We start from the raw sequence: 24,457 nt of genomic DNA on the forward strand, positions 1-24,457 counted from the left end.
AATAAAGAATAAAATCTGGATTAAAATACAAGCCTAAACAAAGTTAATAGATATGAAAGGATTAATTATACAGCTACTAAATTGGATAATAATTGCTTTGTGGAATGTGTATGAGAAATTATTTTTGAGCCTGTATATGTGAATAGTTTGCATTTAATGGGTCCTGGTCATAAACCTCAAACATGTTATCATGTGAAGAATTTCACTGTTGATATAAAATCTTTTAAACTTTATCTGCTCAGTCTGAAGGATTATTTCTGTCCCATTTCAGCTTATAAATGTAAAAAAGAGAAGGTGCTCCCCATATCTAATGAGCTGCTGGTAGACTACACTTCACACATGTTAACTGTTGCTGGAGAGATTGAACCTGTCCAGCGTTACACACTAGAAGAGGACCCTAGGAAGCTGGAGAGGACCTAGGAAGCTGGTGTCTGATTTCCTCTGGACTTCACCCTATGTGCCTCTTCCTTTGCTCTTGTTTTCTATTCTTTCTCTATGATAGATCTTAGCTGTGAGTGCAAACTATATGCTGAGTTATGTGAATCCTTCTAGCAAATCACCAGTCCTGGGGGTGCAGCCCCCAACACAGTAATAAATGACTTAAAAAGGAAAACACTGTTCCCTGCCTCATCCTTGCACCTCTCTCAGTCTTAGTTTTTTTTTTTTTAGGTGTTTCTTTTGCTATTTGTTTCCTTTTTTCTCATTAAAAAACTGCTATTTCTTGAGATGCCAGTTTTTGACATTATCTATTAACTAGGTATTACGACAGATGAGGGTTTAGGTTTCTTATACCCTTGCCCCAGTTCCCTGCCTTCAGTCCTCCAAAATGACCACTTCACAGTGTTTGATTCAGTCAGTATTAGTGTTATCACGATAACTAGATAAATATTGTATAATACTGAACAGTGGACTACAGATTCTTTTTCTCATCTAACTTTTCTTTCTCTTAGAGTTGATGGTTGTTTCTTATTTTTATTTGCTTTGTTTACTGTTTTATTTGTTTGTTTTCAGATAGGGTCTTGATCTGTTGCCCAGGATGGAACGTAGTGGTGAGGTCATGGCTCACCACAGCCTCGATCTCCTGGATTCAAGCAGTCCTCCCACCTCAGCCTCCCAAGTTGCTAGGACCACAGGCAGGTGCCACCATGCCCAGCTAATTAAATCTTTTGTAGAGATAGGGGTCTTGCTACATTGCTCAGGCTGGTCTCAAACTCCTGGGCTCAAGCAATCCTCTCTCTTCGGCCTCCCAAAGTGCTGGGATTAGCAGTGTGAGCCACCATCCCAGCCTATTCTTATGACAGATTTATCCCCAAAGCTCCAGTGACTCTTTAACATGTTTTATTGTTGTTTTCCACGTGGTCAGATGTATCTGATTTCCATCATTCCTTGAACTCTTCTTCGTCATGCTTCACTGTGGATTAGTTGATCACAGATTTGCTTTTATGGGGACTTCCCTTTGCTGCATTCTAGGGTTGAATCTCAATCAAGTCTTCCTACTGTTTATTTACTGCCTTGTTTTTGTAGGAATTATTGAGAAAGTATATTATTGAGATTGTAAATTATTGGGAAAATAAATTTCTTGAGACTGTTAGTCTGAAAATGGCATTATTTGTTGTGGGAAGTAAGGGACCCCGAACAGAGGGAACGACTGGAGTCGTGGTAGAGGAACATAAATTGTGAAGATTTCATGGACATTTATCAGTTCCCAAATAATACTTTTATAATTTCTTATGCCTGTCTTACTTTAATCTCTTAATCCTGTTGTCTTCATAAGCTGAGGATGTACGTCACCTCAGGACCACTGTGATAATTGTGTTAACTGTACAAATTGATTGTAAAACATGTGTGTTTGAACCATATTAAATCAGTGCACCTTGAAAAAGAACAGAATAACAGTGATTTTTAGGGAACAAGGCAAGACAACCATAATGTCTGACTACCTGCAGAGTCAGGCAAAAAGAGCCATATTTTTCTTTTTGCAGAGAGCCTATAAACGGACGTGAAAGTGGGGAAGATATCGCTAAATTCTTTTCTTAGCAAGGAATATTGATATTAATACTCTGGGAAAGGAATTCATTCCTGAGGGGAGGTCTATAAATGACTGATCTGGGAATGTCTGTTCTATGTGGTTGAGATAAGGACTGAGATACGCCCTGGTCTCCTGCTGTACCCTCAGGCTTACTAGGATTGGGAAACTCCATCCTGGTAAATTTTTGGTCAGACCAGTTCTCTGCTCTTGAACCCTGTTTTCTGTTAAGATGTTTGTCAAGACAATATGTGCACCGCTGAACACAGATCCTTATCAGGAGTTCTGATTTTGCCCTTGTCTTGTTTCCTCAGAAGCATGTGATCTTTGTTCTGCCTTTTGCCCTTTGAAGCATGTGATCTTTGTGACCTACTCCCTGTTCGTACACCCCTCCCCTTTTGAAATCCTTAATAAAAACTTGCTGGTTTTGAGGCTCAGGTGGACATCACTGTCCTATTGATATGTGATGTCACCCCCGGCAGCCCAGCTGTAAAATTCCTCTCTTTGTACTCTTTCTCTGTATTTGTCAGCCGGCCAACACTTATGGAAAATAGAACCTACATTGAAATATTGGAGGCAAGTTCTCTTAATATTTATTTTAACTATACACTTGAATGATTGTTGGAATTAATTTTCATTCAGTGTTTGAAGATACTTCTTTAATGTCCTTAAGCTTCCAGTGTTTCTGTTGGCAAATTGGTCCTGATCCTGTGAATATAAGCTGTTTCCCTGGCTCCCTCGCCCACAGGACACTTTTTGGTATCATCTTTTTATCCCCAGTGCTCTGAAATTTCATGAGATGCATTGTCACAGGTCTCTTCATTTATTATGAGGAGTGCTCAGTGGTCCTCTCAGAGGACACTCTTGTCTTTAAATTCTGGGACAATTTATTTCCTTATTGTGGGAAGAACAAGAATGTGTTGTGTCTGCAAACAATGCTTACAAAATATAACATTTCCAAATAATATGTTAATACTGGTTAGTGTTAAGTATATAAGGTATTGATAAGTCAATATTTGAATTCCCTTAATTCTAGATTAGAGAATTTTAATTTACATATTATTTTTTAAAACTATAAATGTGAAGAAAGGTTGCTTTTAGTGAACTTAAGCCTGATACTTATTAATAAAGAACATTTATAAAATACTGAATCTGTTTAACTTGTAAACTAGTTAAGCAAGTTATTGTTTTTCTGGAATAGGCCTTTTTATGTTCAGATAGTACCAAGTTTAATAAACTAGTGGACTTATTCTTGAAAGCTAATTTCAGGAGACATTAGTTTTCTTAATTTCTTTATCTTTATTTATATTGCTTTGTTCTCTTGCATGCGTGACTGATTCTTACTGTGTGTGCTGATTAATATTGGCATATGGGCAGAAAATACTACTTTAAGAACAATATATAACCTAGTCCTTCAGAGAAGTGAATGTTTGTTTGTTTGTTTGTGTTTTTGAGATGGAGTCTCGCTCTGTCGCCCAGGCTGGAGTGTGGAGCGCAGTGGCGCGATCTTGGCTCACTGCACGCTCTGCCTCCCAGGTTCATGCCATTCTCCTTCCTCAGCCTCCCGAGTAGCTGGGACTACAGGCATGTGCCACCACACCCAGCTAATTTTTTGTGTGTTTTTAGTAGAGACAGGGTTTCACTGTGTTAGCCAGGATGGTCTCGATCTCCTGACCTCGTGATCCGCCTGCCTTGGCCTCCGAAAGTGCTGGGATTATAGGCGTGAGCCACTGTGCCCGGCCTGAGAAGTGAATGTTTTTAAACTATTGTTTAGTTAAATTCGAGTCTAGTTTTGTGAACTTTTTTGTTTGTTTCATCTCAGTACTGTCATAACTGTACTTCTTACTTGAAAAGGTACGATTGTTTTAGGTTCTAAAGTAAAATTCTAGATATGTGGTTTTTGCTTTATACTTTGAACACTTTTTGCTATTGCAGAAGTAATTTATTTTAATCTTCAGTTCTCTCTAGAGAGATACTGTCTTTTACATGGGAACCAGCCACATGCTTTCATTTTGGAATGATTGGAAATAGTGATAACTGGGTGTGAATGTAAGCTGTTTCCCCAGCTCCCTCACCCACACGACACTTGGTATCTTTTTATCCCCTGTGCTCTGAAATTTCATGAGGTCAGGTCCATATTTGAAAAGGAAAGTCCTTTTTCTTTTTTGTTTTTTTTTTGAGACAGGGTCTCTCTCTGTCACCCAGGCTGGAGTACAGTGTCGCCATCTCGGCTCGCTGCAACCTCCGCCTCCTGGGTTCAAGTGATTCTTGTGCCTCAGCCTTCCAAGTAGCTGGGATTACAGGCATGCACCACCATGCCTGGCTAATTTTTGTGTGTTTAGTAGAGATGGGGTTTCACCATGTTGTCCAGGCTGGTCTTGAACTCCTGGCCTCAAGCAGTCCACCTGCCTTTGCTTTCCAAAGCACTAGGATTACAGGCGTGAGCCACTGTGTCTGGCCAACGTCCATGTTTTTTAATGGCTCATGATCACATCTCTGTAAGACATTCATGGCCCTTTATTTTCCTTCTCAGAGTTTTTATTGAAATATAATTTAGGCCGGGTGCGGTGACTCAAGCCTGTAATCCCAGCACTTTGGGAGGCCAAGGCGGGCGGATCATGAGGTCAGAAGTTCGAGACCAGTCTGGCCAACATGGTGAAACCCTGTCTCTACTAAAAATACACAAAAATTAGCCAGATGTGGTGGTGGGCGCCTGTAATCCCAGCTACTCAGGAGGCTGAGGCAGGAGAATCGCGTGAACCCGGGAGGCAGACGTTGCATTGAGCCAAGATCATGCCACTGCACTCCAGCCTGGGTGACAGACTGAGACTCCATCTCAAAAAAAAAAAAAAAAAAAAAAAAGAAATATAATTTATATTTAGTGAAATGTACACTTTGATAAGTCTTAAATGTATACATACTTATAGCCCACACGTCTGTTACAATGTAGATAGGAACATGGCCATCAACACAGAATATTCTCTCTTGCTGCTTCGTATTCAACCCCTGCCTCATCTCCCCACCCTCATAGCAACAGTTCTAAATTCTTTTGACACCTAGGTGACTACCTGTTCTAGAACTTACTATAAATACAGTCATACATTATGTATTCTATTGTGTTCTTGTGCAGTTTTATGAAATTATCTGTTTTGTACATATGGATTATTTATTTATTACTAAAAATGCTGAATAGTATTCCCTTATATGAATCCAATCTTCTGTTTGTTGGCAATGTGGGTGTTTCTAGTTTTTAGCTGTTACAAATCAAGTTACTCTGATGATAAGCAGGGTTTTTTTTGTGAATATTTGTTTTCATTTCTCTTGGGTAAATAAGGAGTGAAATTGCTAGGTCATATAGAAGGATATGCTTAAGTAAAGATACTGCCAGTTTTCCAAGTCTCAATGTGTGAGATTTGTGGGTGCCCCATATCCTTACCAGTGTTAGGGATTGTTGTTCTTTTTTTTAGCCGTTCTAGATGATGTCTATTGATGGCTCATTTTGATTTTAATTTGCATTTGATATTTTTTTCTTGGGCTTACTAACCATCCGTATGTCAAAATGAAATAAAATATAGAGATAAATCTCTACATTTAAAACATTTTATTTGGTAAGCAGGAATTGCAATTCAGGGCATACTCACACAGACCTGATGGTCTTTGCTGTGTCCCATGAACAAAGAGAAGGTTGGGGGTTTTATTTTTAAAAAGAGAGCTATTTTATATTGCTTTGTGAGAAAGTTCATCAGCACTAGTAAGGTTTGGGGGACTGGCAAGCTCTGAGTGGTGAGTGACGGTGGGTAAAGCCAGTCTTAGAGTGGCAGCAGGTTGCTTAGGTAGTGATTAGATAAAACTGGTTTCAGGTTACAGCAGGCAGTTTCAGCAGCCAGGCTGGCAGAGAATGACATTCTTGGAGCAATGGTGTGTGCCCAGAGTGCTTTTTCCTCTTGGCTTCTTGACTCAGTTTTATTTCGGTATGACCAGTGACCCAGTTCATATGATCAATTTTCATATTGTATTTTCCTTTGTAAACTGTTTTTTCAACTCTGCCCATTTTTGTTATGGGTTTTTAATCTTTTTATTATTCTAAATAAAATCCTTTGTGAAACACACACACACACATACACACAAATGTAGTCTTCAAGTCTTTGGCTTGACTGTTCATTTTATCTTTTTTTCTTTCTCTTTCCCTACGAAACAAGGCCTCTCGCTGTCACCCAGGCTGAAGTGCACTGTGGTCACGGCTCACTGCAGCTTACCTCCTGGGCTCAAGTGATCCTCTTGCCTCAGCCTCCCAAATTGCTGGGATTACAGGCATGAGCCACTGTGGTTGGCCTATTTCTTTTCTTAATAGTGTCTTTTGATGAGCAGAAGTCCAATTAGTCAGTTTTTTATTTTATAGTTAGTTCTTTCTGGTAGTGTCTGGGAAGTTTTTACCCTCTCAAAGCCCTCAAAAATATGTTTTTAGAAGTTGTATAGTTTTTAGCCATTAAGTTTTAGATCTGTAATTTATCATGAATTATATTTTGTACATGATATGACATAGAGAGTTGAGCTTCATTTTTTCCCATATGCTTATCCAGCACTATTTGTTGAAAAAGATTGTCCCCTCATTGAATTCCTCTGCAACCTTTGTTGAAAATCAATTAACTATACACATGTGCATTTCTTTTTGGAATTTCTGTTTGTTCCTCTGATCTATTGTCTGTTCTTACTGCAACACCTTACTGTCCTGAATACTGTAGCTGTTTTTGTTCTTGTTTTTGTCTACGCCTGTTGGCATTTCTGGATTTCCCAGCTTCTATCATTCCAAGTCTGTGGTGTGAGATAGAAGAAAACTCTGGGAACCCACCACCATGTTCCTCCTATCCTGAGGTACTGAACCGGTCTGCCTCCTTCTGTCTACCTTTCAGAGTCTTTTTCTTCTTCTTCTTTTTCTTCTTCCTCTTTCTCTTCTTCTTCTTCCTTCTTTTTCTTCCTTCCTTCTTCTCCTTCTCCTTCTCCTCCTCCTCCTCCTCCTCCTCCTCCTCCTCCTCCTCCTCCTCCTCCTCCTTCCTTCTTCTTCCTTCTTCTTCCTTCTTCTTTTTAATCTGATCTGGGAATTTTAGTTGTACTTCCCAGGAAGAATAAGGATAACTAATCTTTATTCAAATTTTCAATAATTTACACCAGGTATCCTCTTGCCTCAGAAATAAGAATTTTGGATTTTTGTTGTTTATTTTCTTACCTTTGAATATTTATACTTAATTAAATTTTATTATGGACCATTTGAAGCCTCTCTCTTCTGCCCTTTTCTTCAGTGAAGTTTGGGCTTGCTATAGCTCCCCAGTGGTCAAACAATATGTCCTATTGCAAACACGTTGTTCTTCCTTTCTTACTAAACCATCCTGCACTCAGACGCTCACTCCTTCATGTCTGCCTTTAGTGGCTCCACTTATCTTCAACTCTAGATGAATTAAGTTGTCGTAGTCTGTTTGGACTTCTATAACAAAATACCGTAAAGTGGGTAGCTTATAAACAACAGAAATGTATTGCTTTTAGTTGCAGCCTGGAATGTCCAAGATCAAGATGCTGACAGATTTGGTGTCTGCTGAGGGCCCACTTTCTGGTTCATAGATGGGGCCTTCTTGCTGTGTCCTCGAGTGGTGGATGGAGATGGTGAACTCATAAAAAGGAGGAGAGAGTGTCCTCATAAGAGGACACTAATCCCATTAATGAGGACTCCACCCTCACAACCTAGTCACCTCCCAAAGGCCCTTCCTCCTAATACCATCACCCTGGGGATTAAGTTTCAATATATGAATTTTGAGGGGACACATTCAGTCCGTAGCACAACAAGTCAATAAATATTTCTTTGGAGTAGCTTTTGTGAGATAATCTATTAAATACTTCATGAACAAAACTGTCTTCTTGTCTTTATCAGTCTAGTATGGAAACAAAAATAATTGTGTACCAGGAGAACGTGGAAACATAGGTATAACTTAACCAATATTGTAGGAGTGAATGATCAAAAGCCGCCTGGCATTTTGCTGCTGGTATTCCTGCCCTTACTCCTCTCTTAGCGCCAGTTTTGTCACTTTCTGGCTTTGGAATTGGTAATGACTCCCACACCAGGTCTGAACTCCTCAGCATGGCATTCAGTTGTCTGAGCCCACCGTATCTTTTAATGTCTTTTCCATTGCTTCTTAGCAAGAACTGCCCGGGTCAGGCTGGTCTTCTCCCATTCTCGTAAGTCCCAAATGTTCCTGTGTGTCTTTAACCACACTGTTCCTCCTGGCATAAATGTATTTATTCCCTTTTGTGTGTGTATATATGAAGGGGGGTTCAGTGAAAAAAAAAAGTGTTTTGAGTCAAACAGATCCCAGTTTTATCTTTTGCTATGTGATTTAGGGTAAGCTATTTAAGCTCTCTGAGCCTTACTTTCTCTGTTTGTAAACATGGAAAAATACTGCTTTTCTTATGGAGTTATCTAAATTACTGCATGTGAAACCCAGAAGGCACAGGAACTCAAATAAAATGTCGACTCCCTTTCTTTATTTCCTGAATTAGAACTTAAGGCTCAGGGCAAGATTCATTTCTTCTAATATTTGTCTCATCAACAACAAATATGTTGAGAACAGAAAAGATACCAATTAGTTTATTAAATAAACATTTGACTACTTAGTGTGTGCCATAGGTAGTGTGAAATGTTGGAGCTCACCGTTAGCGAGGTGAACACATGCATATGTAATTGAAATACAGTATGGTAAGCGCTGTGAAGAGGTATGTTCAGGATGTTCTCGGACACAGAAAAGGAATATTTGTGGCTTATACTAGATGGGGTGGGTCACCAGGAGGATTCTTGGAGAAGTGTTGCTGGTGCTTGATTTTTTTAAACAGCTTTATTGAGGTAGAACTCATGTAAGATCCACCCACTCGAAGTGTATAATTTAATGATTTTTAGCCAGTTTATGGGTTTCTGCAACCATCACCATAATCCAAAATTAGGATGTTTCCATCATCTACAAAATCGTGCTCAATTGCAGGCCTAGTGTTAAAGGATGAATATGAATTAGCCACACAAAAATATTGAGAGGAAGGCTGGATTCCTGGGAGAGAATGAGCAAAGACAGAGAAGTATACAACAGCATGGTATCCGTGTGGGTGATATATCTATGAGCATTTTTTTTTTCTGGAGTGTAAAGCTGTGCTCCTGCCCCACAAGTTGTGTTTTAGCTTCCATGGACTTGAGCTCAGTTTCCTCATCTCTAATGTGTAATTACTGTTACCTTGTTGAACTCTAGGTCCTTTTAAACTCTCAACTCTTAGATTGTCAAAACTTCAATTAATGGGAAAAGAGAATGCACTTTAAAAAACTAGAGTCAAGGCCGGGCGTGGTGGCTCACGCCTGTAATCTCAGCGCTTTGGGAGGCCGAGGTGGGTGGATCACAAGGTCAGGAGATCGAGACCATCCTGGTTAACACGGTGAAATGCTGTCTCTCCTAAAAATACAAAAAAAAAATTAGCCTGGCATGGTGCAGGCACCTATAGTCCCACCTACTTGGGAGGCTGGGGCAGGAGAATGGCGTGAACCCAGGAGGCGGAGCTTGTAGTGAGCCGAGATCCCGCCATTGTACTCCAGCCTGGGTGACAGAGTGCGTTCTGAAACAAACAAACAAACAAACAAAAAACAGCGATAGCCAAGGCCAGGCATGGTGGTTTACACCTGTAAGCCCAGCACTTTGTGAGGCCAAGGCTGGTGGATCACCTGAGGTCAGGAGTTCGAGACCAGCCATGGCCAACATGGTGAAACACCGTCTCTACTAAAAATACAAAAATTAGCCAGGTGTGGTGAGGCACACATGTAATCCCAGTTACTTGGGAGGCTGAGGCAGGAGAATCACATGAACCCAGGAGACAGGTTTAGTGACTCAAGAGTGCGCCACTGCACTCCCGCCTGGGCAACGAGAACGAGACTTGCATCTCAAAAAAACAAAAACAAAAATCATAAAAAGATAGCCAAAAGTCAGGGCCCATTAAGATAACAGAATTATACTGATGCTTATTGATCCTTCAATGAAAACTTTTTTTTGTTTTTAATTTTTTTTTCTGATTCTACAAGCAATAGTGCATATTGGGTAGAAAATTTATAAAAAGCAGAAAGACAAAAAGGGAGTTTAGATCACTCATAATCTTACAATTCAGAGATAATTGTTATTAATATCCTGTTATTTTATGCATATATTTACATATTTAAATTGATATGCTGTAAATAAAATTGCTTTTTCCTCACATCATTAAATATTGTCAAAAGCATGATTTTTAATGCTGCATAATTTTTACAGGATCAAAAAATAGCTTGTTCTTTTTTTTTTTTTATTTTGAGACACGGTCTCACTCTGTGACCCAGGCTGGAGTGCAGTGGTGCGATCTCAGCTCACTGTAACCTCCATCTCCTGAACTCAAGTGATCCTCCCACCTCAGCCTCCCAAGTGGCTAGGCCTATAGGCATGTATCACCACACCCAGCTAATTTTTTGTATTGTGTTTTTAGAGACAAAGTTTTGCCGTGTTGCTCAGGCTAGTCTCAGATTCCTGGGCTCGAGTGGTCCACCCACCTTGGCAGCCCAGAGTGCTGGTATTATAGGCATGAGCTACCGTGCCAGGCCGCTTTTCATTTTTTTAAGTGATAGAAGTAATATATAGACATGGCGAGGTTCAAACTATATAGAAAGGATACAATGGAAAGAATAAAGTCTACCCTTATGACGCTTCCAAGAGTTAATAGTAATTAACCGTTTCTGATATGTTTTCAGAAACTCTGTGTGTGTGTGTGTGTGTGTGTGTGTGTGTGTGTGTGTGTGAGAGAGAGAGAGAGACTTTATAGCCTATTATTTGGATAAACCATAATTTAATCAGTATTCTAGTGATAGCATTTTAAATTATTTTGTTTTTTGTTTTTACAGTACTGCAGTGAATATTTTCTTGCATATATCTTTGCATTTTTGTGAAAGTATGTCTGAAGGATAATTTCCTAAAAGCGGAATTCCTGGATCAAAAGAATAGATTTAAAATTGTAATAGCTACGATAAGATTACTTTTCAAAAAGGATCGTGTTACACTTCTACCATTAGTAGGTGTTCTCGTGAGTCTTGTTTCCTCTATCCTTACCATCATAATGGATCTTATATGTGCCATTTTGTTCTTTGCCATTCTCATATTAGAAAAGTGATAGTTCATTGTTTAAAAAATTATAATTGAAGTTGAACATTGTTTCCACTCATTTTTTAGCCACTTTTCTGTGAACTGCCTGTTCACATCCTTTGTCTGGTTCTCTTAATTTGTTGCTATTTTCATTAATTTAAGAATTCTTTGCTTTTTAGAAATTAGCTCTCCCAATTTGCAACTTTCTTTTTCTTTTCTACATTTGCTTGCTTTTGACTTTGTTTATGGTCAGAATTGTCACTTATGGCTTATGGATTTTTTAAATTGTAAAGTTAACCTTTAAGTGAGTGCAAAGAGAGGCCGGGCACAGTGGCTCACACCTGTAATCCCAGCACGTTGAGAGGCCGAGGCAGGTGACTCACCCGAGGCCAGGAGTTCGAGACCAGCCTAACCAATATGGTGAAACCCTGTTTCTACTGAAAATACAAAAAATTAGCCGGGTGTGGTGGCAGGTACCTATAATCCCAGCTACTCAGGAGGCTGAGGCAGGAGAATCACCTGAACCTGGAAGGTGGAGGTTGCAGTGAGCCAAGATCGCGCCATTGCATTCCAGCCTGGGCAACAAGAGCGAAACTTCAAACTCCATCTCAAAAAATAAATAAATAAATAAAGTGAGCGCAAAGAGAAAAAGTGATTCTGATAGTATTTCAAATGAATGTCATAATGACATTAAAGAGGAATAAGAATTAATCCAAGTAACTTTTAAACGCAGTACTTTGACTATGTACCTACCATCTAAAGAAGGGAAAAAGTGCAAACAAATTTTGAACTTCTCTTACATTTGCCCTTTGTAGCATCTGTTGTAGTAAAACTATTTTGCATGTATTTTAGGATTGACTAAATGAGGGTTCCTTCATTTCTTTTAGCATAACTGCAGTACAGAAATATAGTTATTATTGATACATGAGCTGTATATATAATTGCATGCATCATAGAATCATAGTGGTCTGTAATTATGTGAATCATTAAATATATAACTTTAATTATAAAATTTAATTACGATGTGAACTGTTCACGTGTAGTTATAAAGATATCTTTGTAACTTATTTATAGTTGTTTAGTCCTAAAGTAAAATACTAAGGTTTTATGTTGGGTAGCAGTCAAAATGAAGTACTTTAGAATGATGAGTTTTTTTTTCTTTTCTTTTCTTTTTTTTTTTAAGGAATTCCGTATTCCTTTAAAGGACTTTGGGAACTCTACCTCTGATTTTCATTATTTTACAAGGGGGTGGTGAAGAAAATATTTTTGATTTGTAAATGCTGTGCTGTGTATTTGTGGTGTTTTTGTTCCCTGGTGTGAGGTGACTCTGCTCATGTTTTTTCTCTTGGTGCAGGTGTAATGGATAGGTAACAGAGAAGACCTTGTCCCTTCCTAGTCAGGGCATCAGCATGACCGAGTGCTTCCTGCCCCCCACAAGCAGCCCCAGTGAACACCGCAGGGTGGAGCATGGCAGCGGGCTTACCCGGACCCCCAGCTCTGAAGAGATCAGCCCTACTAAGTTTCCTGGACTGTACCGCACTGGCGAGCCTTCACCTCCCCACGACATCCTCCATGAGCCTCCTGATATAGTGTCTGATGATGAGAAAGATCATGGGAAGAAAAAAGGGAAATTTAAGAAAAAGGAAAAGAGGAGTAAGTGCCATTTTTTCCTATGCTTTAGATATTTTTATTTTATTTTATTGTACTATTATTTTTTGAGACAGAGTCTTGCTCTGTTGCCCAGGTTGGAGTGCAGCGGCACAATCTCAGCTCACTGCAACCTCCGCCTCCCAGTTCAAGCAATTCTCATGTCTTAGTCTCCGGAGTAGCTGGGACTACAGGCGTGCGCCACCATGCCCAGCTAAGTTTTGTGTTTTTAGTAGAGAGGATTTTGCCATGTTGGCCAGACTGGTCTTGAACTCCTGACCTTAAGTGATCCACCCACCTTGGCCTCCCAAAGTGCTGGGATTACAGGCGTGAGCCACCGTGCCTGGCTTAGATATATTTTAAATAAACTTCCACTCTAATTACATGTACCAGCTGTCTTCTGCAAGCATGTCAAGGCAGAGACTCTTGTTTGATTTTTCTGTTCTTTATTTTTCAGGGTCTCAGTTTTTGTATATTAGAATTGTATTTTGGGGACTTAATCTCACAAATAAAAATACTGAGTTTCCAGAAATGGCAAAGTTTTCTACTGGATATTTCCTGAAGTAATAATTCAAAATAATGTCTAGAAAGTAGATATTGAGCTGGGCACAGTGGCTGACGCCTATAATCCCAGCACTTGGGGAGGCTGAGATGGGAGGATTGCTTGAAGTCAGAAGTTCAAGAGCCTGAGAAACAAAGCCACACCCCTCTCTACCAAAAATTTAAACAATTAGCTGAGCATGGTGGTGTGTGCCTGTAGTCACAGCTACTTAGGAGGCTGGGAGGTCAAGGCTGCAGTGAGCTATGCTTGCACCACTATAGTCCAGCCTGGGTGACAGAGTGAGACTCTGTCCTCTCCCCCGCCGAAGGCCCCCCCCAAAACAGATAGATACTGGAATTTTGCCCTTAAAGCATCTTACTTTTCTTGGGTCGGTCATGTCCGTTATTTGGGGTACACTTTATTGGAACCTTCATTAAAGTAGTTATTTATCTTAAGCAAATACCATGATGCGTTCCATTTGAGGGCCTATTCAGTAGGGAGGATGAGTCATTTGAGCGTAACTTTTTAGTATGTTAAAAGCAAATAAAGTGAGTTATTTTAAGTATTCCTTATTTTGGACTTCATGATATTTTAAATTGATTTGTTTTTGAAGGATTACACAGAGCACACAAATTATATACAACTTGATGAGTGGATATGCTTGTGTAACCACTGCAAGGATCTGGAAATAGAGCATTACCAATTTTTTTTTGTTGCCTCTTTGAAGGGAATCACCTACCCCTCCCATAAGTAAACTTCTTTTATTGTTGATTGGTGCTCCTGATTTTAAACTTATGTATACTTCTATTTGTATCTAGTTTCTTTTGCCCAATATTACATGTTAAAAGTAAAACTTTAGACAAACTAAATTTAATGGATTTTTTTTTTTTTTTTGAGACAGTCTTGCTCTGTTGCTCAGGCTGTAGTGTGCAGTGGTGCGATCACGGGTCACTGCAACCTCTGCCTCCCAGGTTCAAGTGATTCTTCTGCCTCAGCCTCCCAAGTAGCTGGGATTACAGGCACCTGCCACCATGCCTGGCTAATTTTTGTATTTTTAGTAAGAGGCAGGGTTTCACCATGTTAGCAAGGCTGGTCTCAAACTCTTGACCTCAAGTGATCCGCCCACCTCAGCCTCCCAAAGTGCTGGAATTACAGGCTTGAGCCACCCCACCTGGCCAGTTTAACAGAGTTTAATTGAGCAAAGAACGATTAGGGAATCCAGTAGCCCCTAAAGCAGAATAGGTTTAGAGTGACTGGTGCTGCCACAGGGTCACATAATATTTATGGACAGAAAATGTAAAGTGACACACAGGAAACAGAAGTGAGGTGCATAAACAGCCGGATTGGTTATAGCATGGCATTGGCCTTATTTGAGCAGTTTGAACAGTTGCCTCCGTGATTGGCCGAAACTCTGTAATTGGTACAAGAGTAGATTACAGTCTGGGGTACACTTTATTGGAACCTTCAATAAAGTAGTTACTTATCTTAAGTAAATACCATCATACATTCTATTTGAGGGCCTATTCAGTAGGGAGGATGAGTCATTTGAGCATAGCTTTTTAGTATGTTAAAAGCAAATAAAGTAAGTTATTTTAAGTATTCCTTATTTTGGACTTCATGATATTTTAAGTTGATTTGTTTTTGAAGGATTACACAGTTAGGTCACAGTTCATAATGTACGGAGAAACCTTTAGGCCAAACTTAAAATACGTGAGGAGGCAGCTTTAACTTAACATGTTTGTTAGATTAATTCATGTTATTCCATGTGTCAGTAACTTGTTCATCTTTGCACTAGACATTGTTCCATTGCATATGTGTTAGAGTTATTAATCTGTTCTGCTGCTGCTTGCTTGGGTGGTTCTCCGTTTTTGACTGTTAGGAATAGTGCTTCTGTGGTGTACATGTTTTTGTATTTCTGTTATGTGTGTGCCTGGGAGTGGAATTGCTCTTTTGTAGGCCATGTGTATTTCAGCTTCAGTAGATCCCTGCAAAACAATTCCCCAGAATGCTTGTACCAGTTTACCTTCTCACCAGCAATGTATGAACATTCCACTTGCGAAAGCATCTTTGTATTTTGTCCTTAAGATTCTTGCCATTCTGGTTGGTGTGGGGTACGTGGTATTTTAGTTAGAGGGTAACTTAGGAAATAGCTGTTATCTTTTATATAATAGCTTGCAAGGTAGCTAGCTAAGGAAAAGAATTAGGAGAGTTACAGATATTAAAAAAACAACAAAACCAAACTATGACAATTGTGACATGGTTGGTAAAGCAATTGTGCACATTTGTCAGTGTGTGAAAACCAGAGCTTTCTGATGCAGGGGATTTGGCCACCATCTAAAGATGAGGAATTTCCCAGTTCAATCCTCTACTTAAATGAGTCTGCAGTTCCTGCTGCAGTCTCCATAAAGAACTTAGCAGCTGGTGACAGGAGAGTGAAATGTGATAGAGGAATAACTGAAGCACATCAACAGGAGTGAAGTTCGTCATGCTTTGAGATTGCCTAAAGTGACAGGCACCACTTAGTTGGAAAAGCTAGAGTAGGTAGAGTGAACACAGGCTGAGTATCCCTATTCCGAAAATCTAAAATGCCACAAAATCTGAATCTTTTGAGCACTGGCACGACACTCAGAGGAAATGCTCATTGGAGCATTTTGGATTTCAGATTTTTGGGTTAGAGATGCTGAACTGGTATAATGCAAATATCCAGAAAAATCTGAAATTTGAAACACTTCTGGTCTCAAGTATTTCAGATAAGGAATGCTCAACCTGTAGGATGTTAGAGGACATGACTCGCATGACGAAAGCATTCTCGCTGTATTTTAGAAAAGGATTCATTCCATTAGCCCTCTATATAGAGCCTTTCAGGTGTATCTCTGATGTTTGGTTTGCCAGAATTCTACTTACACACACATATAAAACCTATTTCCCCTCCTAATACTGTAAGGATAACTTCTATCTCTTTGTCCCCCCTCTTGTGGTCAAGAGATGTCACTGCAACATCATTTTCACTAAGAAGAAACCCATTTCTTTGCTGGGAAGTGCCCAGGAGGAATTGGCCAAGAAGTGAAAAGCTAGATAGCTGGTGCCAGGCGGCACCGTTTTTTGGTTCTGTTTTTAGAAAGTATATGGACAGTTTGACATTAAACAAACATATAACTTACACTGTCTCCGTGTCTTTGGCAGCTGAAGGCTATGCAGCCTTTCAGGAAGATAGCTCTGGAGATGAGGCAGAAAGTCCTTCTAAAATGAAGAGGTCCAAGGGTATCCATGTTTTCAAGAAGCCCAGCTTTTCTAAAAAGAAGGAAAAGGATTTTAAAATAAAAGAGAAACCCAAAGAAGAAAAGCATAAAGAAGAAAAGCACAAAGAAGAAAAACATAAAGAGAAGAAGTCAAAAGACTTGACAGCAGCTGATGTTGTTAAACAGTGGAAGGAAAAGAAGAAAAAGAAAAAGCCAATTCAGGAGCCAGAGGTGCCTCAGATTGATGTTCCAAATCTCAAACCCATTTTTGGAATTCCTTTGGCTGATGCAGTAGAGAGGACCATGATGTATGATGGCATTCGGCTGCCAGCCGTTTTCCGTGAATGTATAGATTACGTAGAGAAGTATGGCATGAAGTGTGAAGGCATCTACAGAGTATCAGGTACTGGGAATGTGCACTTCACTTGGTGGTTTTTAATAATTAACTTCACTTTCATTTTTCAAAGGAAGAAAAAATATTGTGAGGACAATTTGGCCTGGATCCTAAGCTTTATTCATTTCCTCGATCCTCCCAGTTGCACAGAAATCCACCCCTCTCCCCAGCCTTTCTTTGGTGTTCCAGCATTTGGTTTTTTATGTTTCCTTCCATTAGGAGGATTTCACGTTAGTTGTTCATAGCTTGCAGCAGCCAGGAGTAAAACGAAGTGAAGTATACTGGTAGCATTGCTTAACAGGGCTGCATTCAGACTCTTTTTTTTTTTTTTTTTCTTTTGTTTGTTTGTGTTTTCGAGACAGAATCTTGCTCTGTCACCCAGGCTGGAGTGCAGTGGCATGATCTCAGCTCACTGCAACCTCCGCCTCCTGGGTTCAAGTGATTCTCCTGCCTCAGCCTCCCGAGTAGCTGGGATTATAGGCATGTACCACCACACCCAGCTAATTTTTGTATTTTTAGTAGAGACAAGGTTTCACCATATTGGCCAGGCTGGTCTTAAATCCCTGACCGCAGATGATCTGCCCTCCTTGGCCTCCCAAAGTGCTGGGATTATAGGTGTGAGCCACCACTCCCAGGCGCCTGCTTTTTTTTTTTTTCTTCTTCTTTCCTCTGTAAGCAGAGGCTCAGTGATATAAGGGTCATCAGCAAGAAAAGGAAAGTTAACACTGTGAAGGAATCTTCTTGGCCAAGAGTCACGTTTATGGACACAGTCATATAATGCATTTCCTTAGCTCAGCTAAGAGGTGTGAAATGGTTTTGGTTTTTGTTTTCTTGGTGCACGGTTCATAGAGGTACTGCAATACCCGGTCAATACATGGAGTGGTCCAAGCAAGCTTCTGCTCCGTCTCCCTGCTCCAGAAATCTTGGAACAGATACTACACCTGACTTTAGCTAAAAGACCAAGACGTGGTCAGTGTTTAGGCCCTATATGTGAATGCTTTGGTCAGCTACATGCGACTATTACATATATTAGCAACACTGATTTTCTATTTATCTTCATTCCACATGTATACAAATTAAATTTCATATTTGGCAAGAGTGTGTTTTGATTGGGTATCTAAATCAAGCAATATGTATAGTTTTAAAAGTAAAAAAGATTTCTTACAAAGCAGTGTGATAGGATGAAAGCACTGACCTGTAGCAGCACCTGTGTTCCACATTATTACATTGCCATTACTCAGTTTCTTGGTGCATCACCAGTTTCTGTTTAGAGATTTATTGTATAAAATTAATTGTTGACTGAGGCAGGAGGATCACTTGAGCCCAGGAGTTTGAGGCTGCAGTGAGCCATGGTCGTACCACTGCACTCCAGCCAGGGCGAGAGTGAGACCTTGTCTCAAAAATAATAATAATAATAATACTTGTTGGTCACATGTATTTTCATGATGAGTTGTTAAGTCATACACATGTAGAAGAGATAGATTAAACTTAGTTTTTTCATGCAATTCTAGAAGGTAGATTTGATATTTAAGTTTTGCTGAGAAAGGGCAGTTTTTTTTTTGTTTTTTTTTTTTTTTTGGTGAGACGGAGTCTCTCTCTGTCGCCCAGGCTGGAGTGCAGTGGCGCCATCTCCACTCACTGAAAGCTCCGCCTCCCAGGTTCAAGCCATTCTCCTGCCTCAGTCTCCCGTATAGCTGGGACTACAGGTGCCCACCACCGCGCCCAGCTAATTTTTGTATTTTTTTTTTTTTAGTAGAGACGGGGTTTCACCGTGTTAGCCAGGATAGTCTCGATCTCCTGACCTCGTGATCCACCCGTCTCGGCCTCCCAAAGTGCTGGGATTACAGGCGTGAGCCACCGCGCCCGGCCTTGGGTAGATATTTTTGATAATTGGGAAAACCGTTACATAATCCACTAGATTACATGCCATTGTTTAAGAGTATTTTGACTAAAATGTTATTTTTTTATAGAAAATGAAATAAATTAGGCATTGAATTTGAGTTTATAACTCCTTAGTATTATATAAACATATTTAAACTAATTGATTTTTAAGAATAATTGGCTAGGTGCAGTAGCTCATGCCTGTAATCCTGGCACTTTGGGAAGCTGAGGCAGGCAGATTGTGAGGTCAGGAGATTGAGACCATCCTGGCCAACATGGTGAAACCCTGTCTCTACTAAAATACAAAAAATTAGCCAGGCGTGGGGGCGTGCGCCTGTAGTCCCAGCTACTTGGGAGGCTGAGGCAGGGGAATAGCTTGAACCCAAGAGGTGGAGGTTACAATGAGCCAAGATCATGGCACTGCACTCTAGCCTGGAGACAGAGCAAGACTCCATCTCAAAAAAAAAAAAAAAAAGAATAATATACCAAATTGATTCTTTAAACATTTAAACATTAATAATGTAAGTTGCTTCTCTCACATGGTCTTAGTAGCCATGAATTAGTTTTGTTTTAGGTAAAAGTTTCTCTGAAAATTTTCTACAGCTTTGTTCAAAGGATTCTTTTTGTCTCTGACCTACTTTTTAATGTCTGCATTTTTTTGGAAATTCAGTCATAGAACTCCTCTTCTCTGTGTGTAAAGCATTCAGATTGAGCTGCTGCCCATATTGCAACAGCTGGGGGCTGAGCTCCTGCTCTGTTGAGTTCTGGGTTTATTCTCTAACCTGTGGCAGAGTGCTGTAGTCAGCCCAACTTATACTACTGTCATGGACAGTGCTGCTAATAACACTGCTTTTTGCTAGAGATGTTAGTTCTCACTTATTCATTTTAAGACCTTTTGCTGGAAGTTTTAGTTCTTGCTTATCTAATTTTAAACGAATATGAAAGACAATTTAAGTGATTTTATACATTTTAATTTACTCATCTACATTTTCTTGTATTTTTTGCATTAAAGTGTACCCGTATGCTCTTTCTGTCTTTCTGTGGAACACTTTATTTGTAGTGTCCAATTTTTAAAAGAAAAACATTTTGATAACAGTTTTGGAGTAACGGCAAACCAAACACACATTCTAATTGTCTACTTGTACAGTTTGTTGGGTAGGTACTGCAGGGGGGAGAATTAAATATACATGAGGAAGAGAAAAAATCTTTGCCAAGAATTTCAGTTATTATCACTTATGGTTTACCCATATTGTCATTAAAAGTAAGAAAATGGGAGTTATTTTCTAATTTTCTGTCACAAAATAAAGATTATCTAAAAATAATAGTGTTATTTTTGTATTTTGTTATTGATTTTATTTTGTCAATACTGGGTAAGTTACAGATTTATCATAATGCCATTAAAAGATTTTCACAAAGGATAAAGAATGCCAAAGTCCAGATGTAAGCACCATATTCACCCTCAAGTGCTGTCCAGCTTAGACGGCATTTACCCATAGGAACTGTCAGCGTTAATTTGTAGTTTGTTTCACATAATTGGCTGAAAGTGTTAAGTATTAAAAACAACAAAAAACTACTTTGTGTTCTTCTGAGCAATCACTGTCACTAAATTACGTCCCTTAATACAGATCGTACTAAAGACTTAAAATCTCATGTAATGTTTGAAAATCGTTTGCTTTAGTTTCCTTTTGTTCAATAAGCAAAACAATTTGATCTTAGCAACCCAAACCTTTTTTTGTTCCAGCTCTGTTCAGATTAAGGTTATACTTAAAGAATCCAAACTTTAAAGTAGAAATTAGTTGGGGATTATTTAATGGAGAATATTTTCAAAGTGGTTTTTTGGGTAGCTAATTCACCCTTTGCAGTTATAGTACAATATTTACACATAAAAAAGTAATTTACCCACAACTTTTTGGAACATATTTAGGTATGGTAAGCTGCAGTTTTTGTTGTCAGGCTTGTGAATTGTTAGAAAAAGCAGTTGGCTGCCTATGTAGAGCAGGACTTACACTTGGAATGTAGTTTAATTTTTGTCTGACTTTTTACCTTTTTAAAATTTTTTTCCCTTGAGACAGAGTCTTGCTTTTCGCCCGGGCTGGAATACAATAGTGTGATCTCAGCTCACTGCAACCTCCACCTCCTGGGTTCAAGCAATTCTCCTGCCTCAGCCTCCTGAGTAGCTGGGAGTACAGGCACCCGCCACCACGCCTGGCTAATTTTTGTATTTTTAGGAGAGACAGGGTTTCACCATGTTGGCCAGGCTGGTCTTGAACTCCCTGCCTCAGGTGATCCACCTGCCTCTGCCTCCCAAAGTGCTGGGATTACAGGTGTGAGCCACCATGTGATGTTTTTACATTGAAAACAAATTCCTGAATTGATGGGCATATTTGCTTAATATATCCGTGGTTGCTTTGACTTTTGTTCTGACTGTTGAGCTTTTCAATTATCATTTTACTTTTGGTTAAATTCACTTTTGAAGTTAGTTTTTTGTTTTTTTGGGTTTCTTTGTTTTTTTTTTTTTAGGTAGAGTCTTGCTCTGCCACCCAAACTGGAGTGCAGTGGCGTGATCTCGGCTCACTGCAACCTCTGCCTCCCAGGTTCAAGTGATTCTCCTGCCTCAGCCTCCCAAGTAGCTGGGACTACAGGCACCCACCACCACGCCTGGCTAATTTTTATATTTTTAGTAGAGACAGGGTTTCACCATGTTAGCCAGGCTGGTCTTGGACTCCTGACCTCAAGTAATCCTCCTGCCTTGGCCTCCCAAAGTGCTGGGATTACAGGTGTGATCCACAGCGCCTGGCCTATTTTTAATTAATTTTTTAATTTTTTGAGACAAGTGTCTTACTCTGTTGCCCAGGCTGGAATACAGTGGTGCAATTATGGCTCACTGCAGCCTCAACCTCCCAGGCTCAATTGTTCATCCCAACTCAGCCTCCCAAAGAACTTGGACTACAGGTGCACGCCACCGTGCATGGCTAATTTTTGTATTTTTTGTAGAGATGGGTTTTGACCATGTTGTCCAGCTAGTCTCGAACTCCTGGGCTCAAGTGATCTGCCTGCCTCAGCCTTCCAAAGTGCTGGGATTACATGTGTGACCCACTGTGCCCAGCCGGTGTAGTCTTACATGTTGGTGTTTACAGAGAAATTGTACGACCTTTGGGCAGATAAATATTTCATAACAAGAGGTTTGTTATTGGTCAGGTTGCTGTTCTCAGATCTGCAGATCTGCCTAGCAAGGGTGGGTGTAATGGTAAAGAAAGCTTGTATGTTTGATTTTCTTTTCTCCGTATCTTCTCTCTTCTGAATTTGAATGTTTTAAGGAATTAAATCAAAGGTGGATGAGCTAAAAGCAGCCTATGACCGAGAGGAGTCTACAAACTTGGAAGAATATGAGCCTAACACTGTAGCCAGTTTGCTGAAGCAGTATTTGCGAGACCTTCCAGAGAATTTGCTTACCAAAGAGCTTATGCCCAGATTTGAAGAGGCTTGTGGGAGGACCACGGAGACTGAGAAAGTGCAGGAATTCCAGCGTTTACTCAAAGAACTGCCAGAATGTAACTATCTTCTGATTTCTTGGCTCATTGTGCACATGGACCATGTCATCGCAAAGGAACTGGAAACAAAAATGAATATACAGAACATTTCTATAGTGCTCAGCCCAACCGTGCAGGTACATGGTCTTCTCTACACGCATACCCTCTGGCCCTGACACTGCGGGACTGGGGTAATTTTCTGTTGCTCAGTCACATGTAAAGCAGTGAACCTGAGAAGACAGGTGATGGATTAGCTTGAATACAGGTCTTTTCCTTTCATAGTTTGGACAGTGTTGGTGTAAAAGATAATGCATATACTTGCCCTTTAGCTTGTAGTGATGTAATTTGAATGTGGTACAGTCTTTGATGTGGGTTTATAAACAAGGTCTGATGACAAGGATCCTTCATCAGTGGAGGAGGAGCCCATGGCATCTACAGTTACAGAGTTCATGTGTAGAATTTGAGAGATGCCAGTTATTTCATCAGTAGCGTTATTGCTTCATTATATCACAGACACACATCAAACTCAGGCACAAAGGGACCTAACGTTAATTCGTTTGGTTGAAGATGTAGCCTGAGGATTTCAGTGTGTTAATTGGTATCTTTTTACGACATATATACTTGACTTTCCTTTATTGCTGCTCAGTTGGTGCTGTCATAGAGTATATGTTTTCTTTTAATTAGAGTTAATGATATTTTACTCAGGCCAATAAAAAGGGAGATGATAAGTTATATTTATTATCTTAAGCCCTGTTTTTGGCCAGTAGTCTGAGTCACCGTAAATCACTGTCACTGTTATTAGAGTGTTTTTTTATTTACTAAAGAGTCTTTCAGTCAGGCAGTGGCTCACACCTTTAATGCGAGCACTTCAGGAGCATGGCAGGAGGATAGCTAGAGGCCAGGAGTGCAGCCTACGCAACATAGCAAGACCCCGTCTCTACAAAAAAATAAAAAATTAGCTGGGTGTGGTAGCATGTATGTATAGTCCTAGTTACTTGGCAGACTGAGGTAGGAGGATTGCTTGAGCCCAGCAGTGAGCTATGATCATCCCACTGTACTCCTCTCTGGGTGACAGAGCAAAATTCTGTCTCTAAAAAATACTCTTCTGTTATTCATTGGTTACACTTTGAAAGCAAAATGTTTCTCAGATTTTAGTTTGATCATTCATATTAGGATTTCAGGATCTGGTAAATATTACATTGATACTTAATATTACTATAATATAATAGAGATGGTTGTATCATAGAAGAGTCAAGTGTGTTGTAAGAGTAAGTTTTAGGTAGGAAGTAATTTCTTGTAGTAGCTTTTCAGCCAACCTAATGCCCTGGTCTCCTAGCATGTGAACATCCACACTTAAATGCTGGCTGTGTCCAGGTATTTGTTTCTGGAGTGAGGGCTTTCAACCTCAACCCAGTTTTACTGCTGTGGTGCTCTCACTTCCCTCACGGTCCTCATTCAGCCCATTGTAGCTGTTAAAATATCTCAAAGTAAGTTCAAAATAAAGAACATAAGATGTTTTAGCTGGGCATGGTGGCTCATGCCTGTAATCGCAGCACTTTGGGAAGCTGAGGTGGGTAGATCATTTGAGGTCAGTAGTTCGAGACCAGCCTGGCCAACATAGTGAAACCCCATCTCTACTGAAAATACAAAAAAATCAATCAGGCGTGGTGGCGCACACCTGTAATCCCAGCTTACCAGAGAGGCTGAGGCAGGAAAATCGCTTGAACCCATGAGGTGGAGCTTGCAGTGAGCTGAGATTGTGCCACAGTACTCTAGCCTGGGCTACAGAGCGAGACTCCATCTCAAAACAAAAAAACAAAACAATACTCAAAAAAACATAAGGTGTTTTAATCAGTTAATACTGTAGTGATAGAAAAAAAAAAAACAAATGAATGGGCATCAGCTTCTCTATCCTTTTCTTGGTTTTTTTTTTTCCTCTTCAATTCTTTCTGGTGCTTGAATACATGATTTAACTCATATTTTATGAGTCTTCTTCTTAAATTGACCATTTTCTTCTTAA

At 39.8% G+C, this 24,457-nt stretch overlaps 1 protein-coding gene and 1 pseudogene across 1 annotated transcript in view; one reads left to right on the top strand and one right to left on the bottom strand.

Annotated features, from left to right (window-relative positions):
• The window catches only part of LOC105478887 (ralA binding protein 1), a 60,571-nt gene that overhangs the window by 24,285 nt on the left and 11,829 nt on the right, over nt 1-24,457 (top strand). Inside the window, exons 2-4 of the mRNA XM_071085688.1 lie at nt 12,560-12,858; nt 16,577-17,035; nt 22,225-22,574. Coding sequence (XP_070941789.1) covers nt 12,615-12,858; nt 16,577-17,035; nt 22,225-22,574 — 1,053 coding nt within the window. The 5' untranslated portion in view covers nt 12,560-12,614. The remainder of the gene's footprint in view (nt 1-12,559; nt 12,859-16,576; nt 17,036-22,224; nt 22,575-24,457) is intronic.
• LOC112426135 (U2 spliceosomal RNA) lies at nt 17,856-17,997 on the bottom strand (annotated as a pseudogene).

The sequence above is a fragment of the Macaca nemestrina genome, chromosome 19 (assembly GCF_043159975.1).
Source record: "Macaca nemestrina isolate mMacNem1 chromosome 19, mMacNem.hap1, whole genome shotgun sequence".
NCBI lineage: Eukaryota > Metazoa > Chordata > Mammalia > Primates > Cercopithecidae > Macaca > Macaca nemestrina.